The following is a 20419-nucleotide window of genomic DNA, read 5'->3' as shown; positions in this document are numbered from 1 at the left end:
CTGTGTTTTAAAGTCCTGGAGAGAGACTGTACTGCTTCTACGTATAAGAGCAAAGAGTTATGATGCATAGTCCTTAGTGACGATCTTAGGGCTTGACTCAATATGCCCAGCATAAGGGATCCATTATCTCACCATCTTCTAACTACTGCTCTTTGCTACGCTTAGGGAATAGGGAAACCAAAAACTTACCAATGAACCCAAAATAAATTATCCTTATCCTGAGACCAACACCAAAACTAAAATCGAGCAGGGGCCTTACTGTAATTTTTATTATCGGTATTGCGGTAGTGACTAAGAGCTTCTGCCACGGACCAGCATCCCAGTGTACCAGGTGCAATATAAACAGAACATAAAATTAGTCCCTACCCCCAAAAGAACTTACAATCTAAGTATAAGACAAGAGACAACAGATTGTGTCTTTGTACACAGATATGGACACTTTTCACAGGACTGCAGGAACCAAAGAAGAGAAGGAGAAGAAGGAGAAAGATTCAAGAACAACAAGAGACTCCACTTCTTGAGATATTCTGTCCTAGTTTCTTTGTACACCTTGATGCGTTGGCTTTAGAAATTTACCCATGAGCCTTTGTCAAAGGCACCATATAGTCTCATCCTGGTAAAGGGGGGGTTGGCAGTGCAGTCAAGTGGTTAGAGCTCAGAGCTGACTCAGGCAACCTGAGTTCTAATCAGGCTCTGCTACTGGCTTACTGCATGACCTCGGGCAAATCACTTCACTTCTCTGAGCTTGTTTCTCCATCGGCAGGGTGGGGATGAGGAGACCTCCTCACACGCACCTTTATAAAGGGCTTTGAGATCAACAAATGAAAATATCTAAATGCAAAAGAGAAGCAGGCGGTTGCAGTCAGGCCTATGAGACAGCATTGGTCAGCATATAGGCAATGGCCTAAGCACACCAACAACCTCGCTGTTGCCAAGTTTTTTTGTAGGCATCACAGTGAAGGAGAATTTTAAGGAGGGATTTGAAGGAGACATTTAAAAGAGAGACGTGAACTTTACAGACAAGTATTTGTTTGAGAAGGTGCATTTCCTGCAGTTTCTGGGGATCTCAATAGGCTACTCACCGGATTGTTTGAACAGATCACTGTCCACTACCTTGGTCATGCAATTGAGTTTCTGCCGAACTAACTGGTTGTCAGGGATACTTTGGATAAATTTGCTGAAGAGGATGCTAGAATGCAAAGCACAAGGTAGACAGATGGTCAGTATTTTCACCCAGAGAATTCTGCTGACTTTGTTCCACGTAATACACCTCTACTTTGATATAATGCTGTCCTCGGGAGCCAAAAAATCATACCGCGTTATAGGTGAAACCGCGTTATATCAAACTTGCTTTGATCCGCCGGAGTGCGCAATCCCACCCCCCCGGAGCACTGCTTTACCGCGTTATATCAAGCAGTTGTGCCATTGCGTTGAGAACAGTCTCAAGGTAAACCAAAATGAAGTCTCATGTTATATGGTTTCAGGAAGCTCACTAAAGAACTTAAAATAAACGGAACAGTGATCAGAATCAGCAGGTTTATACTGCTCAGATAATTAACCTCACTTTACAACAAGTTTTCATGAAAATTCATCAGCCCAGGCACAGAACCTATTTGCTCTTCCTGACCATTTTCAGAAAATATAGATCTAACTTCCTTGCCAGAAATAAAAATAAAATTTAAGTCTCTCTAAGCAAATAGGATTTTGCAAGGCTGCTAGATAACATACGAGGTGCAGCAGTAGCTGAGTAGCTAAGGTTCTTGCCTACAATCCTGAAGGTTGTGGGTTCGAGTCTCATGCTGAAAGGCCCCTTCCAGTTCACCCAGCTGCAAAATGGGTACTTGACCCATCAGGTTAGGACAGTCAAAGGTGGCCAGACACGATGCTGGCCACATCACCCCTTTGCGTGCCACTGGCTATGAAACTGACGTGTCTTAATCACATCATCTCAATGAGCCCTTGTTATGGGAAACTTGGCCATTTTGATCACTGCGAGCATAATCACCCAAATATATCCCCCGCTTCAAGGGCAATCACTCATTTTAGTCCCACAGTGAATTACATTCCACATACATTTGGTGTCCTCTCACCATTATTTGCAAATTACTTACAACGAAATAAGGCTCCTGAACTCAAGCAGGGAAAGCTATTTACACCGAGGAAAAGAAATTCACCTCATTTTAAGTTTTGTGCATGAATAAATTGTTTGTATCCCTCCTGTCTGGCCTTTGTCACCCATTGGGCCTTGGCAACCTGAGATCTAATGATCCAGGGTTCGTGGAATCATAGTCACTGGGTTTCATCCATATGGTTTTGTAGCCCTTGAATTTCCAGTTTGAAGAAAGCCTCAGAACTCAGAGGAAAATTCAGCTGAAACACACTAATTCCTTTGGGCTGCAGCTCTAAAACCATTATGTGGCTTCCTCTAAACCCTTCCAAGGAAACGTTTACATTCAATCATGCAGCTTGTGCAACATCACGTTATTAATTATTAGAACTGTATGCTTTAGGACAGTTTCCAACTTCCCCCCCAAAAGATGCATATTTAGTAGGTTTAGACAACAAATATGCTTAACACAATCACCTGAGCTCAACCGGATCAAATACCAGTTTGACGTCATTTATGATGCTTGGTAAGTATTTTAAAGCTGCGCCCTGTAGGAAAAAAAACACACATACACACACACACACAAGGAGGTTGGGTTAGATTAATCCATTCGTTGTAAAAGAGAACAAGTCTGAGGACTTGCTGCTCGACATCATTGGAAGAGGCTCACATCACCAGTGGTAGTATCTGGTTTGGGCAAAAGCAAAGATGCAGACCCCTGCAGCGAGCTGGTTTGTGATCTAATTTAAGCCTCAGCATCTGCACCTCCGGAGATCAGAGCTGAAAGGATGCTGCATGAAAGACTTCGAGCCAATGCCTTATTTTTGACTTTCTGGTTGTGAACACACTGCTGTCCTAGGGACTGGGCTTCTTGAAAAAATCAAAATGCATTGGGCAGGCAAGCAGAGACATGTGAAATGTTTTTTTACACTTTGGGGGGGAAGAGTTTAAAAATAAAGCCCTCCTCCTCACAGCATTGGCCTAGCCACAAGCTTTAAAAAACTTAAGAAAAAGACAATGGTGTCCGATTTTCGCTCATTTAAAACTCTTTGGACTGGACTGTAGCCAGCCCTTATATGGTCAGAAAGTCAGGTGGGGCTTGGACTCCACACTACCTTCCATCATACACAGCCCCCATAAGAATCACAGACCCTGTGCTCAATTGCAGCTCATTTGTCCCCACTCTTAAGAACAACTTGTTGAGACTGGTGTAAGGAGGAGCATGCGCTAGCCAATCCCATGTGTGTGGGAGGGGGGGTTTAAGGTATGCTGTACACCTTAAAAGAGGAGCAGCAAATGACCCCCCTCTGGCAGTGTAATCAGGGAGTTCTAGGAAACATTCTCCCTGATGCAGAATACACCCAAGTGCTCCCTTTGCACTGCGCCTTAGAGGCACAGTTTGGTGCTCTCTGTTTAGTATGTCCGTGAACAATGCCAAGAACAAGCTGTCTAGGCACCTCTGGTTCATCACAGCAGCATCTGAGTGCCTGTGTGTGACAGCTACTGAAAGTCTCCCCAGGGTTTGCTGTAGAGGGGCAGTCTCCCCATCTGCTTTTGGTGGTGGGAACAAGAAGTTCCGTGCTGCAGGAAGAACGGCCCCTCACCACACAGGCATTGGAGAGAGTGGTTTTTACAGATCAGACACTCACATGTGAAAGCTCTTTTAACTAGAATCAATCCTTCCGGCGGAAAGCGATTAATGCATTTTGGCCAGAGGTATTATAAAGAAGAAAGCAGCAAGTAAGCCTTATTGCATGGCTTGTCTGTTCCTCACTCACTCAGAGGGCCCCAAGTAAAATTCACGCAAGACAAACAAGAAAGCAGAACAAGTTAAGACACAGGCAAAAGCTTGTTGGTCTTTCATTACTTTCCTTCTCTACATTTGTTACATTTGTTTCCATATCATTTGCTGTCTGAATCATTCATAAGCCCGGGTGTCACTGGCCAAACTGTTGTCCTCTCTACGACACTGTTACAGGCGGGCTGGGGTGTCAGCCTCGACCCCAGAAGTGGCTGCATTTCAATGCCAATATTTTAGCATACGTCACAGTTGTGCAAAGCTTAAAGAGCTCAGATTAATACTTGTTACACTTTGGGGGCTTTAATACTGATTACTTGTCCCCAGAATAGATGTGTAACACCATTCAAAATAGGCTTTAGACCAACCTTAATCTTGACAGCCTCCTCTAGTGGTCGGTCCATGAGGACATTGAAGGAGAAAAACAACTTGCGGACTGCATTGTTAAACTCATCCCCATCTTCGACTTTCCCATAAAACCTGAAAAAGAGCACATTGGCGATACATACCAATTTAGGCCAGAGCGATGAATAGTGCCACAATGGCTTAAATACATTTTATCCTTCAGAGCAACCTCTTAAAGTGCTCTTTTGCTATGAAAAGTGACAGTAAAAGTAGCTGTGTGGGATTCTAGATTTATTGTATCAATGATTTCCAGATTAAATCTGTTAAATTTAACAGCAAAAAGTAGGGTTTTTTTTTCTATCCACAACTGACTCAAACTCCGCCTGGAATCTGAGAGTCAAGCTGGGTCCTTTCTGGCTTCAACAATCACCAACTTTGACATTTAAGCATAGTTTACAAATTCTGTTGATGATGCCCGAGCCAGAAGAGAATCCAGCTCATTCTATGTTGGCTTTTAAGGACTAAGAGGAGAAAACAGTCCTGAATGGTTGCTGAGAATTGTGTGAATAACGGTTTGGGGCTATGAGACACACATTGCAATCTGGCACATACTGTGACAGTGATGGGAATTCCCTGCATATCCTTATTTATTAAGTTTAAGTATCTTTGGAGTCCATTATATTAAATGCAAAGTTTATGTATTATTGTGGGCTAGGATTATATATAACCTCTCTATGGGGAAGATGTGGTGTGAGGCTGGGAGGACTATATTGAAAAGGTGCCAGACAAAAGTGGACTCTCTGAGGAATACTTAGGAGACCTTACTGCACATTCCTCACCTCTGGTTCTGCAAAAACCCTGCCTTCCAAAGCTACATCCTGAGGAGAGGTGATTGTCTGCTGATTACCTCTTCCCAGAGACTGGATATCAAAGGCCTACATTGTATAAAGAAACTGCTGAACTGCCCAGCCTGGGTTCTGGTTCCAGATCTGAGACAGTTATGAACTTATAACCACAGGGAAAATGCAGTTGTGGGTTTTTGAAGGATTGACACCTACCAGAGTCCGAGGTTGGAGTTGGCGGAGACCAAAGTTGAGCCTTTTAGCATTGTTCAGGTTCTTTAATTGTTTTTAATAAGTTTTCTCATTATTGCTTCTACCTTAAGAATAAATGTGCTTGCATAGAAAGAGCTGTGTGGTAACATGTAACTGTGGGTCATTACTCTGTTCATAGTAAGCAAAGCGCAGATGCTGGCCTGTTTAGGCAGTCTGACTTGCTAGGAATATCACAGTGTAGGCAGGGAACTGTGCATCCTGAAAAAAAAACCAGTCCGGAGAGAGAGACACACCCAAGACAGGGGACGGCTGGCAGCCAGAAACTCTTAAGCCCACAGGGGGAGAATACAGGTGCAGTTGTCCTGAACTGTGACAAATACTATTCATTATTATTAGTATTATCTTAGTGGCTAGCAGCTCTAGTCCTGGACAAGGACCCCATTGCGTGAGGCAACATACAAAATGATCTCAAGTAGCTGACAGTGCATTTTAATGTCTGCTGCAAAGAGCTCAATGGGAGCAGAATCAGGCATCCTCCATAATGTGCAAACATTTCCGTTGAATGGATTAATATAGAAGGGGATTTCTCTCTCACCACTAAAGATTGTTCAGAGTTCCCCTTCAGGTTTTTTTAAATCAATTTGGGTCTTCACAGAACCTAGCAGAAATACCCCCCAAAGTCCCTTAAGATGAGGAAGCTTCTTAAAAAAGGAAGCCATTTGAAAAAAAACCAAAAAACAAGTTTAGGCTCCTTATCTGTATTGCCAAATGCAGCTTATGTAAGATGTGAATGATTAGAAAGAATTTCACCCCCAAGGAAAGCGTTCTAAGTTGTTTTCCCTTGTTCTGATCAATATCTCCACCCGCACACACAGACCTCTCTACAGTCCTGGATAAAAGACAGCTATAGATGTCTTTTCTCAATAACTAGGGGCATCCTCTGCTGGGGAAAATCGGAAGCAGGCTCTCTTGGCTGGAACGATGCCAGTTTGTACCCTCTGTGGATATTTTGCACAGTCTGGAGGGTCTGCCTCACCTCAGGTACAGTACCCGTGACTGGACGATGAATCGGAACAGATACTTCAAGGCTTTCAGGGCAGCGAACAGCAATTCTGTCTTGCTGGAGTCATCTGCATTTTGTATGTAATAGTTCAGTACTCTGGTGAGTTTCCTTAGGAAAGGAAAAGAAGAGGAGAACAAACACAGGTGTAGTTACAGGAGAAGCTAAACCAGGCTCCCTTATGCCAGAAAGGGCCTATGGCCTAGTGGTTAGAAAGCTAGGGACCGGGAGTAAGAGCTCCTGGATTCTAGTCACAGCTCTGCCGCTGAGTCATTCTGGGGCCTTGGGCAAACCACATGGGAGCAGATTTTCAAAAGTGCTCAGCACCCAGCAGCTCCCAGAATCTGGCCCCAAACATGGATGCGAAGTCCTTTCGAAAATTCAAACTTTGTGGCCTGTTATTTCAAAGTGTTGAGCCTGGGCAGATTTAATGAAGAATTTGGGAAGCCCATTAATTCTGAAAATCAGATGCTTAGTTGCTGCGGACGTCAGTTTACCTATATGTACAAAGGGGTAATGGCCCCTTTAATAGAAGAGCAGGGTTCCTGAGACTTAATTTATAAAGTGCTTTGAGATCCTTGGACAGAAGGTGTATCAGTGCATCTTTACTATTTAGTCTCTGGTCACTGTCTAGGTAGAAGTTCAAGATCTCATTGCACTTTTCCAAAACAACAAACAGGCATGTGGGAAAATAACATTCAAGCAAACACCTTTTCCTCCTGATTAACCAAGCTCCGAGCAACCCAGGGTCTATGTGAGGGATTGCTGAGTGCACAGCAGCCCCTGCCTTCGCCTACCTCACTCGCTGCACTGCCAGGATCTAGCTCATTGTTTGTCAAACCCTTTGGCACACAGAGTGTATGGCGAGCACTGTATAATTCTCTAGTCCGCTTGGCATCATGGGGATGTCGCACTGTAGAGCCAAGCTGGAAAGCGAGGCCAGGTAACAACGCAGCTGAGAGGCAGCCCATCCATAAATCAGACATAAAAAAGGTTTATTTTTAGTAAGGAGCAGTGAGGATGATGAATCCTCCGCAAGCTAGGGGGGGGAAAAATAACCCTCTGCTGCCAGTGATTGTACAGCAAGAGCAGAGGAGGAGAAGGCAACCGTTCAAAGAGCTTCAAGAGTTCCAGGCAATGCAGAGTCCCTTGGCAGCTGGTGAAGCAAAAAGGGGGCTGGCTTTTATAATTCTAAGAGACAGGATTCCAGCTGAACTGGACACCGGGACTAGTCGCTTGACTGTCTGTTTACAAAGGTAGAAATGCTTTTCTACGATTAAAATTAATTATTTCAATCATGCATCATTTCTGCAGTAAATAATTATAATTTTCTTCTATTCTCAAGATGATCTCAGAGTGGGAACACATGGGTTTATACACCCTCGCTCTCCCACCCACACACCTTAATCTCTATGCTACCTTGATCTCCTACACCACATCTAGTCTATGCAGTAGCAAGAGATCACTGTGATAGCTAGGTTTGTGGTTACTGATACTTACACATAAGCCAGGGTGGTGCTGAAGTGCTTGTAAATATAAGTTTCAAGTACAGGGTTAAAATGCTGGAACTTGATGTCTCCGATCAGAGAAATAATAAATACCTGCCAAAAACACAGAAGGGAACAGAAGCACTGAACTGCATGACTTTCAACTAACTGTCCTGCAATTTATTCTCATCATGTGCCATTTTGTTTTGCTGGTTGTTTATGCTTTATCTGCTCAGCTTTAATGTTATACATGGTGTTCCGTATCTGCTGATAATGGCCATCTCGCCTTGGAGGGTGAGCATACCCTATCACAGAAGTTAGACAACGTTAGGCCTACTCAGTGGACAGATGGGGAACTATAACGGTAAAGTCAGCTGCTGCATGAAGTAGCACTGGTGATTTGGTAAGTGACGCTAACGCAGACTCCGTATGGCAATATTTCTGTAGCGGAGGTTAGCGAGGCAGAATGCTGCTAGAGGCACTGTTTTTCAGATGAGGCTCAAAAGTGAGGCTCTGAACATCTGGAGTCATTAAAGATCCCCTTACACTTTATGTCCATAGGGCTCCTAATCCTGCTACTTTGCTAAAACTGTGGCTTGAGTAATTGCACCCTGCCTCCCTAAATTCCCCCCAGTTTCAGCTGGATACAGTGATCTTCACTTTCTTTTCTAAACTGTCATATTCTATTGCTGAGCTCTATTAAACAGTTGCTTCCTTGTTCCATGCAATCTCTTTGTAACGTCTGCTGGATGTTTTACTGGGATCTTTGTACAAAATGCTCTCTTGTTGAGAGACACTATTACCCAATAGACAGGAGCTGGACTGGGACTCAGGAGATGTTGGGTCTATTTCCAACTCTGCCACTGACCTGCCGTGCGACCTTGAGGAATTCACTTCCTCTCCGTATGTTCAGTCTATTGGAGGATACTACTACTTTCCTTCTGTGTAAAGTGCTTTGAGATGCACAGATGAAAAGTGCTATATGTAAGGAGCTAGGCATTATGTACATGTCAATCCCTATTAGGGTGACCAGATAGCAACTGTGAAAAAACTGGACAGGGGGTGGGGGGGGTAATAGGCACCTATATAAGAAAAAGTCCAAAAAATGGGACTGTCCCTATAAAAATGGGACATCTGGTCACCCTAATCCCTATTCTCATTATATTCATGGAAATGGCCATGGTAGATCTCCTATCCTTGCTCTACATTAGCACCCAATGACTCCTGACTAGTATAAACCACATTTAAATATAATTTCATATTTCTCATGGACTGAGACACCAATCAATTGTCCAGTGGAAGCAATAGGAACCAGAACAAGAAGACAGGCTGAAGAAATGGCTGAAATAAAGGTGCTTTGGGATATGCAGATAACAACCACTCACCAGTGCATCGAACACAAGGAAGTCATAGGTTTCATTGTCTGACATCTCCATCATTATGTTGAAAAGTGCATCAAGTGTGTCTTGTAAAAACTAGAGCGAGAAGATAATGGGGATCAGAAACAGAGGTTATTTCTGTTTCAATGCTGCTCAGGAATCCTCCCTTTCCGCCCAGGAGCTTAGGGAAAACAGAAAGGGCTTGATCCAGCCCAGCAGAAGTGTGAACGCTGCATGTATACAAACAGGTAAAAAGGGATCAGCAGGACCGGGGATGCAGGGGAGCCCAACCACGCACTGTGCATGCGGGTACATGTCTGCCAAGCTGCTCCTTCCTAGTAGCAGGCGCAAGATCAATAAGAAGTACTGGGTGAGCGACTCTCCAGCGTGAAGATCACACGTAAGCCCATATCTGCCATGCCCTGCCCCCTTTTTATCTGGCACAGTGTGAGAGTACAGGAGTGGCTGGCTCTACAAAGGGTCTTACCCCTAACTTTGCCCTTACACAGCCCCTGCTTGCAGCGGAGCAGGTCAACCTTGTGCTCTGTGCCAAAGGATCACGGACAAGCCTTCCAAGCACAACATTCCTTTGGCAATCACCAGGAGTCCTGATTTTACAAACACGCCACCTTCACCTGAGTAGCTCAGCAAGTAAGACAATTTTCAACTGACCTTCAAAGCGAACCCCCAGTTTCACAACCCCAGTGAGCCGACATAGTGATTATCCAAAGTTAAAAAAAATAAGTCTCTCAAAATCAGAATTTCATTTTCCTGGAAATTCCAATTTTCAGCTAAAGTTCTCAAGCCACTCAGACTCAGGCAATAAGTTATTTGTAGCACAGACTGTCTTTTTCTTGTGTGTCTGTATAGCACCTAGTGACTGGGGCCACCTAGATGCTACCGAAAATAAATAAAAAAATATCAGGGTTTTCCTGATTATCATATTTTGCAAGAACTTGTATTGAATTCTCCCTACAGCCCCAATCCTGCAAACAAAGTAGTGTTCTGTTGCAACTTTCCAGAAAGAATATTTAGGCTTTGTTTCCAGCTCTATGTATTTGCTATGAACGTAATGCCCCCTATAACTCATTACTGTCCACGCTACCTCTGGACTTTTCAGTAACTGCACACCAGTAAATGAGCCTGCACATTTTAAGCAAGTTAGCACACCCACTGGAATGTCAAGATCACTGCCTATCATGCGGACCAGTCCCGTCTCATTGTTTCCTTGTGCTCCCCGTATATCTGTATCCACATGTTGTCTCTGTCTTATACTTAGATTGGAGCAAGGACTGTCCTTTTGTTCTCTGTTTCTATAGCGTCTAGCACAGTGGGGTTCTAGTACATGACCAGGGTTCCTAGGCTCTATGGTCATACAAATAATACGGTTAATAATAAATAATAATAAGTAGTAGTCAAGGTTTAAAAGTTAAGCACATGTCTATGTGTTTGCAAGATTGGGATGTAAATCTCTATGTACACCAACAAAAGATGTGATCTTGTACCTTTACAATTTCTCCTCCTTCCACGTCCATTAGCTTCTTTAGGTTGTGCGCTATGTGCTGAGAGTTAGAACGCCAGTTCAACAAACCCAGCAGGTCAACTACCAAGGACAGAACAATGACAATTAGTGACAGATCACAAAGAACACCAGAGCCGATTTACCCTAATGGCTGCAGACCAATAAAGAAATGGAAACGGTGCTTATTTTTAGTATCAGCTTATAGGAAATGAGTCATACTACTTTGTAATGGCTGTTTCGATTTTGCCAGAATTGCCCTTGCTCTTAGAGGCACACCTATGGATTTTAAATCCTAGCACATGAAACATGCGATTTTGCAGACTTCTCACGTACTTAAGAGAGGACACCATCATACTGAATGACTTGACTGACAAATGTTCTTACGTTTACTTCAGAGTTTTCAGAATGCTTCTTAAAGCTACACTTTAAGCCTCTTTTAGGAAGCAAGTTAAGCTGTGGGCTTCATTGATCACAGCTCTGGACCATCCAGGAACATCAAATTTAGTGACAGGTTGTGGTTGAGATTTTCAAAACAGTCTAGGGGATTTAGACACAACTTCCACGAAAACCACCAGTAGATGTGTATGTAAATCCCCTAGACTGCTCTGAAGATCTCAACCACTGTCTGCAAATAAACTTGATCACTACCTTTTAAAGGAAGAGCAGACATATAATATGCAATCAAGACACAGAAGGCCAAATTTAGAGTCTAAAGGAAGTCTGAGTTGGCATAATTTACACTCTCTCCACCCCAAAACCACATAGTATGTTGATTCCCCTTCTAGATTTAAACTGACAGTCTCAGAGTCACTTACTAATATGTGACCTACCCCTACACATATTTTGCCCATCGCCACTGATTTTGGCTCTGTCTCCAATTGAATACCTATAGAATGTGCAGATAACACCAAGCTGGGAGGGGTTGCAAGCACATTAGAGGACAGGATGAGAATTCAAAATGACCTTGACAAATTAGAGAACTGGGCTGAATTCAACAAGATGAAATTCAATGGAGACAAGTACAAAATACTTCATTTAGGAAGGACAAATCAAATGCACAGCTACAAAATGGGGAATAACTGGCTAGGAGGTGGTACTGCTGAAAAGGATCTGGTAGTTATAGTGGATCACAAATTGAAGACAAGTCAACAGTGTTGTTGCAGCCATGAAAAAGGCAAATATTCTGGAGTGAATTAACTGGAGTGTCACGCATAAGAGGTAATTGTCCCTGGGGTGAAGCCTGGAGTGCTGTGTCCAGGTCTGGACACTACACTCTAGGAAAGATGTGGAAAAAATGGAAAGATTCCAGAAGAAAGCAACAAAAATGAGCAAAGGTTAGAAACCCTGACCTATGAGGAATGGTTACAAAAACTGGACATGTTTAGTTTTGAGAGAAGACAACTGATGGGGGAACCTGATAACCGCCTACAAATACATACAGTGCTGTAATAAAGAGGACTGATCAATTGTTCGCCACGTACACTGAAGGGTAGGACAAATGGGTTTAATCTGCACCAGGGGAGATGTAGGTTAGATATTAGGATAAACTTTCTAACTTCATGGGTAGTTAAGCTCTGGAACAGGCTTCCAAGGGTTGTAGTGGAATCCCCATCGTTGGAGGTATTTAAATACAGGTTGGACAAACACCTGTCTGGGATGGTCTAGGTTTACTTGGTCCTGCCTCAGCATACAGTGCTGGACTTGACAACTTCTCGAGACCCCTTCCAGCCCCACATTTCTATGATTCACACTGGAGGACCAGAAGAGAGTCGCTCTACTTGCTAACCCCCTAACAGGAAGGTGTAGGTTAAAGTAGCCTCTAACCTAATAGTGTCTAAGAGAGTCTTCGTGTACGGGGGGAGGGCCTCGTTCACCTGGCAGACAGTTCTCCCAGCACCGCATAGCGCCCACCCCGCTGCTAGTGCCAGACCTACCGTTCTGGGTCAGTTTGGTGGAGCAGATAAGAGTGGCGATCTGGAAGCTGTCCTTCGTGCTGTCTTTAGTGGGCGTGAAGTTGGACGAGTGGTGCAGGTTTTTGCCTGGTGGGCCGACCTTCTCCTCCTCTACTTTTGTGCCAGGAAGAGTTAAGTAGAATTTAGCGTCTTCCATTTTCTTGTTATCGCCCTGTTGATAGAACATAGTTGGGGAGGATGATTTCAGATACTGAGAATACTCCATCTTGCCCCTGTCCACATAGGAGGCAGGCAGACTCATTAGCTACAAATGCTCTCCAACACAGCAGCAGACTGCATGTTTTTTCGGCAGTTTTTACATCTGCTATGGACTGGAATTCTTTTTAAACTATGCATGGAAAAGTCACATTCTATCCAAGGCACTTATCTGGCCTCCATCCTCAGAGTATCTGAGCACCCTGCAATCTTCTAATGTATTTATCTTCTCAACACCCCGTGGGGTAGGAAAGTGCTGTCACCCCCATTTGACAGATGGGGAACTGAAGCACAGAGATACTAAGTGATTTCCCCCCAAAACAGGAGCTTGTACCCGCATCTCCCAAGTCTAAGGCTAGTTCCCTAACCACCGGACCAGGTTTCCTCTCTCTGTGTTGTAATTTATCTATAGTTATTCTCAGGAATACAGGAACAGACCAGTGGCCCATCCAGTCCAGTATCCCATCTCTGACAGTGGCCAGTATCAGATGCTTCAAATGAAGGAACAAGAAACCCACAATGGCATAACCTGCCCACTTGGGAAACCTTCCCAAGGCTTCAGGTGGCTTTGTTTACACCCTGAAATATGAGTTTCTCTCTCTCTGATCCATGGTATCATTAGATAGGATAAAATGTAAGTTAACATGGTAGCAATGCACTTCATAAATGTACTGTAGTATTATCTACATCAGTGATCTCCAACCTTTTCAGTGTGGCAGGCGCCTGACGACTAGCCGCCGAAGAGCGCGGCAGCCAGACAAGCAGCTGCCGAAATGCCACCAAGAAGCAGCGTTATCAAGAGGCGTCACTGCCGAAATGCCGCCGAAAAGCAGCGGCATTTCAGCGGCGATGCTTCTTGACGTTGCCGCTTCTCGGCAGCATTTCGGCGGCTGCTTGTTCGGCGGCTGCGCTCCTCGGCAGCGGGGTGCTCCCTTGTCAGTAGGCGGGCACACATAGATGCCCCAGCAGGCACCGCGTTGGGGTCCACTTATCTACATTATAAAACACTAATGACATCCCGGTACTGGGAGATTTCACTTCATGAGTCGCTATTAAATCTTTGCTGGAGGATAGGAAGCGACTGCCACTTTGCCAGTGCAGATTATAATGTGTAGATTAGAGAGGTTTTACTATCACTTTAATACCCTTGTGGTTCTCTGCAGTGGTTAACTTTCTGTTACTGTGCCTGAAAACACGGTATCTCTCCCCTGGTCAAAGACAGCTCCTCCTAAAGGCAGAAAGGGAAAAGACGTGACTCCATGCCCATTCTCTATAGGCTGTCTGGGTTACGGGGCCAAATATAGCAAACAAGCAAAATGGATTCTCAAGCTACAACAAGAATGTATCAGACCTGTGTCAAAGTGATCAGAGGTCTGCCCAGTGCAACCTTATTTAATGGCGGCTTATCATGACTACAAATTAGTGTGTCACTGGTTCTCAGACTCTGGCGGTTAACAGAGTAAAGAAAGGCTTGTGTTACCAGGAGACTACACATATGGCTGGGAAAGATGTTTCAACTAGTACAAGAATTGCACAACCACAGGATTTTTCCCCCAAACTACCTTGTAAACGACTAAATTGTGTTTGCCATCCTGCAGAGTTGTTCCATCCGCATTCATCAGTTTCACAAAGGCCACCCCGAAAGCTCTCTCCGATTTATCCCTGGCTGCAAAGAGAAAGAACATAACCTTCACTAAGAGGGGCCTCTAGTCTGTCTCTTGGATTATCTCCCAGCTCCCAAACCACGGGAAGGTTCTTTGTGACTTGCTGCTACTAAGGAACAAAGCAAGAGTAATAACTTCTGTTTAAAAAGCACGGTTTCATTGCAACACACCTCGAGGCACATTAGACCATTTTTACAATAAGATGGGAACGCTTCCCTGTTAATGCCTCATCATATCCAAATTTTCAATGGGTAGATGCAAGAAGAAAGGCACTGCAATTTGCATCCCTACAGAGCAATTCTGCATAGAGGTTTAGGCTGACATTTTCCAAAGAGGCCTAATTTTAATGATAATTGAGCACTCAAATCACTTAGGCAGTTTTGCGAATCACAGCCTTAAATGTTAATGTCTTTGTTATTTGTATTCCAATAGCTAGGAGCTCTGGTCATAGCCCATGGCCCCATTTTGCTAGGCACTGTACCAATACAGAACAAAGAGATGGTCTCTGCCCCAAGCAGCTTATAATCACTTGTACATGTAATCATAGGAATTGTGAATGCAAATGCATGCATTTCTGACTTCGTACCTACTGCCTCTATCTTTGCAAATCTGGCACCACATCTTGCATTTAACTCTATGGATTTGTGTCTGTGACAGAGTGCTAGATAGGAAACCCTGAGTCAGCACTCTGTTCACAGCAGCTCCAATCAGGCATAGCAGATTGGAACTGATGAGGCAGACCTGTGCCTAATTTGTAGGTGGGGCAGGGCAGAAAGGCTAATGAAGCCATTAGCCAGAGCCCACAAATAGGCACAGGAAGGAAGTGAAAAGGGGGAAAGCAGGCAATGCGAGGGGGAGAGAGATTGCTCTCCTCCTGCTTGAAAAGGCACTAGGTATGTTGTGAAATATGCATAAATATGCATATTTATTTATGCATAAATAAACTGCACAGGGTGTTGAACCAGCACTAGGGTCTCTGCGTGGTTTGTTGACCGAGACAGTAGCAGGACCAAGGAGGCTCTGTTACAGTGTCTTACCGCCCTTTTTGGATCAGTTTCTCAGGCTATTGATCTGATCTCATGGGGCCGCCCACTGCTCTGAAATAGCTTCATGAGATTTCTGGCTATTTAACTTTCTTATTAGCCTCTCATGAATTTGACCTAAAGTCCTCCTGCAACGAGGCCATCAAGACCCGAGTCACAGCGCATTCCGGCACTGACTTTTGTAAATGACTTAAAAATAAAATGAGTAGTTCAGCTCCTCGGCACCAAAGACAGGCAGTCCTGTTTCCCATTTTTATAGACCAAAAAAACCTATTCCCCCCCCCACCCCTGTTTGCATGTGTCATTCCCATTTCTTGCTTCCAATCAGGGAGTGGAAATGCCGAAATACACCAAGAAAGGCGGCTGCTGCGGGATTTCCAACCAGAATCAGAAGCAAAAGTGCTGGAAATCCAGTGGGAAAAGCCTGTTTTCTTAGAATAGCAGCCCCCGTTTTGCTCACCCATTAAGTTGAGGGGGCTCATCAGAAAGCATTCCCTTGCTTGTCCATGCCAATGCCAAACTCTGAACCATCCCCTTCCCAGCAGACTACAGTTAGGAGGAAGGCCAAATGCTGGTTCCATCTTTGCGGGACATTCAGAAACATATCTAGGCTACAAAGTTCACAATATACATGGGGGGAGGGAAGGAAACCTGGTCTCCGCTTCAAGTACTTACATTCCTGTGATGATCGGTGACGGACCGTAAACCTCAGATGGCAACGACTGACCTCTTCAATTGCAATAGACACCTGAACATTACGTGAGGGGTCAAATAGAACAATAATTAGGGCTTCTCATATACCTCTGATTAGGAGGAACACAAAATATTTTACAAACACTATCAAAGCAAGTCTCATAACATGCTCCAACCCCTCACCCCAAAGTCTTATAACCATTTTGCAGATGGGAAAAGCATAGATAGAAATGAAGTACCTTACCCAATGTAACACATCAGTGGAAAAGTTAGAGAGAGAATCCAGGAGTTCTTGTCCCTGGCCCTACATTTGACAACTCATCTCTAGTTCTGTTTAAGATCTTCAAAGGATCACAGGGAATTCAACAGGCAAATGCCATTGAAACTGAATGAGATTTGAGCATTTAACTCCTTTAGGCTCTTTTGAAAACTTTACCCCCAATCCACTTTGCACTATCTTCATGAAAGCATTTGCTAAAGCCATTCAGTCCTGAATCCATTGGTACCTAGGTATTTAAATTACTCTGCATGTGTGTGCGCATGTGTATATACACATACATGCACAAATATATATGCATTTGTACTTTATGTTAGTGGGAAAGCTCTTCTCAGATGCAGCATCTTATAGAAGTACAGGTGGCCAGTTGGCTTGGCCAGGGTTATGCAATCAATCAGAGCTTCAATAACGTCTGGAATCCAGGACCCTCTCTCTCTTCCATCACGAAAAACGTTTAGGAAGTAAATGGAAGGGCCTTTTGAGGTTTTATTTTACCAGGATTCCAAGTGCAGAAAAGCAGGCCTGTTCTTTCCATTTCAGAGACCCCCCCTCCCCCCCATCCAATTCAGATTAGCAGTTAAACCCTTCAGTTATCGCAAAGATACTCTGCTTCTGTCTACAGCAAGGGTGCAGATTTATTTTACCAGGATTCCAAGTGCAGAAAAGCAGGCCTGTTCTTTCCATTTCAGAGACCCCCCCCCCCATCCAATTCAGATTAGCAGTTAAACCCTTCAGTTATCGCAAAGATACTCTGCTTCTGTCTACAGCAAGGGTGCAGATGGTTTTTAGAAGCACACAACAGATCCAGCGATGATACCTTTTCTAGCAAATCCTTTAGCTGCATCTGAAATCCTTCAGCTGCAGCTGAAAGTGGACCAGAGTCCTGTTTGCTGAAAGACCAGACAACACTGTCTCTCTAGACCACATAGGACAACATGCTACTCTACATGTCCTCTGCTGATTCAAGGTTTGTTGATTAGTCCTATTCTTTAGGCTCCATGTGAAGGGAGCAGGACTGTAAAATGCACACACTCACCTTTACGGTTTCATACCAACAAGGCTGCTTGACTTGATAGTAAACAACAGACTTGTATTCGGAGATCCCTTCATAACCAGCGCCTGGATGGATAGCTTTCTTTGGGGAAAAAGATGAGCAGAAGGTGAAGAGCAAATAAAGTCAGGAAAAAATACCTAGGGTAAAATGTTCAAAAGCATCTAAGTGACTTAGGAGCCTAAGTCCCATTTTCAAAAGTGACTTAGTGACTTAGGAGCCTAAATCACTTTTGAAAATGGACTTAGCCATCTAAGTCATTTTGGTGATTTTAGAAAATTTTACTCCTAACCTTCAAAGATTTCCTTACATCAATATTAATGTGTAAGTTCAATAGGACTGAGCCCTAAAATTCATTGGATAAGAGATTGGAATAATCTAGGGTTATACCGAGGACTAAAGCTCAGCATGCAGAGGCCTCTGTGAGACACCTGTTTATTTTGGTAAATTACTGTCAAGACTACAATCTAGACTCCTGCTGCCAAGGTGTGCAACCTTTAGCTGTGCTCCAGCAGTTGAGTTTTCTACATAACTAACTGAACCTTAAGGCTCAAGTTTGGAGGAAGAAAAATAAAAGTAGCAGAGGTAAGAACAGAACCCAGGAGCCCTGATTCCCAGAACCATGCTCTAACCACCTCACTGCACTGCACTCACCTTACCTATAGCCTATGCCTCCTGTTCATGTTTGAGGTGGAAAAAATCCATTATGTCATCTAATCCATCCTTCAATCAATACAGGCATGTCCATCACATTTTCTATTGCTTTTCCCAGCAATGCAATCACAGAGGTCCCCTAGAATTACCTTAACTGAACCATCACACAGTCCTTGCACATAGGATCTCCATAAGGGCCATCTCAGCTGGAGATCCTGCAGCAGCCCACTACATGCATAAAGCAACATCTTTGTCACCCACCATCCAAGCAGGTCCACCCTACCTCCAAGAGGTTGCCATCTTCATCATGCACAGACATGGTGACCTCTACATTCTTGGGAGTCTTCTTCTTCCCTTTGTCAAACTCCCCTTGTATCAGAGTGATGTAGATGTCATTTCGAACATCACCTGAAACATTAAGAGACTCCCAGTGAGCCGCTTTTCATGGACAGCCAGCTGGGGGAAGTTACAGGGCTAACATTTCACACCCCAGCATGGGACTTTGGCCATGTTATTTCATGTCCTTGAATGATATCAAGGGAGCTCTAGATTGAACTACTGGTCTCATCTTCACCTCAGTTTTTGGATCAGACTCTATCATGTACCAATCTTCCTGCTAATAATCCTTACATGCATGACTTCCACACACCACCTCTGTTTATCATCACAAATGGACTCATGAATAAAGGACAAAGGAGCTTCATATTCCATTATGCCATGACCAAGTTCATACCTTTTGTATTTCTCTTTCCTATCTGACAGGGTGAATTCCTCCCTATGTGAATTCAATAGTGCAGGTGGGGGAAAATGTCACGATGAAAGATGGCTTTTTGACTAAATGGAAACGTTCTTACAAAAAATTCCATTCATTGACATTTTTCAGGTTTCCTTAAATAAAATATAACAGAAACAAAACTGAAAAATTTCACTTTTTGGATGAAACTGAAATTCTGCTGAAAGTTTTTGACAAAACAGAAACATTTTAATCTTATTTGAAAATTTTAGTGGAAAACAACACACACTTTTCAACCAACTATGGAACAGAGCTCTGCACAACAGGTAAATCCAGGATCTCTGTGTCTTCTTATGTCCTTCACAAGCACGGTAGCAAGTCAGAGTTTGTGCTCATGAAGATAAAGTACCTACCAGGCAGAATAATCTCAGGGAATCCCATTTTGCGAGCCACTGCAGTCGATCTGTCGACAAGGTGAGAAAAATCCTTCTGAACCTGGGCTAAGTCTCCAGGTAACAGCTTCAGGGAGACCCAGAGGCCTAAGAAAAAATATGGTACTTAATAAATGTTTACTGGTACAAGTGCAATATCTATAGTATGACCATTAACCCTGGGCTTAAGGAGGGAAAACTAATGACTATTTTCTTGTCTGATATATATAATGTAGTATCTCAAACACACAGCTAAATTACACAACCCCAGGTTTCCACCGGGCCTGATTCTCCAACACTTAGGCTACGTCTACACTACCCGCCTGAATCGGCGGGTAGAAATCGATCTCTCAGGGATCGAATTATCGTGTCTCGTCGGGACACGACAATCGATCCCCGAATCGACGCTTCTACTCCACCAGCAGAGGTAGGAGTAAGCGCCGTCGACGGGGGAGCCGCGGAGGTCGATTTGCCGCCGTCCTCACAGCGGGGTAAGTCGGCTCCGATATGTTGAATTCAGCTACGCTATTTGCGTAGCTGAATTTGCGTATCTTAAATCGACACTCCCCCCCCTCCCCCCGTAGTGAGGACATAGCCTTACTCATGGCTGACTATTACCTAATTCCGTAAGTAGATCCAGTGATTTCAGTGGAACTGTCACTGGAGTAAGATACTATTTAATTTGAGCAAAGGTGGCAGAACCCAAACCATAAGGTCTCAGCCACATCCAAATCATTTAGGAGAAACAGAGGGGTTGGGTGGGGTGGGATAAAAGGAGATGTAAGCTATGGAGCGTAGTTTACCAAGGTAACTACAACATTGGTGGCAAACTAGTTTAGTGGGAGAAATGGACAAGTCTTCTGTTTTGCGTAAGGATGGAATAACCCACTGGTGAGTCTGTTACAGTCCAGCTCCTTGCCCAATCCACAGACGATATGAGTCTGTTATAGCC

The 20419-nt window shown here is 43.9% G+C and overlaps 1 protein-coding gene across 2 annotated transcripts in view; it reads right to left on the bottom strand.

Annotated features, from left to right (window-relative positions):
* Positions 1–20419, bottom strand: part of DOCK5 (dedicator of cytokinesis 5) — a 133725-nt gene that overhangs the window by 46029 nt on the left and 67277 nt on the right. For both annotated transcript variants that reach the window (XM_054017363.1, XM_054017364.1), the window contains exons 13-25: positions 19450–19575; positions 18587–18711; positions 17635–17733; positions 16304–16376; positions 14484–14587; positions 12688–12877; positions 10737–10834; positions 9238–9327; positions 7866–7966; positions 6342–6476; positions 4274–4385; positions 2585–2655; positions 1083–1189 (exon numbers count right to left, since the gene is read on the bottom strand). In XM_054017363.1, the coding sequence (XP_053873338.1) occupies positions 1083–1189; positions 2585–2655; positions 4274–4385; positions 6342–6476; positions 7866–7966; positions 9238–9327; positions 10737–10834; positions 12688–12877; positions 14484–14587; positions 16304–16376; positions 17635–17733; positions 18587–18711; positions 19450–19575 (1431 nt within the window). The remainder of the gene's footprint in view (positions 1–1082; positions 1190–2584; positions 2656–4273; positions 4386–6341; positions 6477–7865; positions 7967–9237; positions 9328–10736; positions 10835–12687; positions 12878–14483; positions 14588–16303; positions 16377–17634; positions 17734–18586; positions 18712–19449; positions 19576–20419) is intronic.

This window comes from Malaclemys terrapin, chromosome 2, assembly GCF_027887155.1.
Source record: "Malaclemys terrapin pileata isolate rMalTer1 chromosome 2, rMalTer1.hap1, whole genome shotgun sequence".
NCBI classification, from domain to species: Eukaryota; Metazoa; Chordata; order Testudines; family Emydidae; genus Malaclemys; species Malaclemys terrapin.
This window is presented reverse-complemented; position numbering and strand designations above follow the sequence as displayed.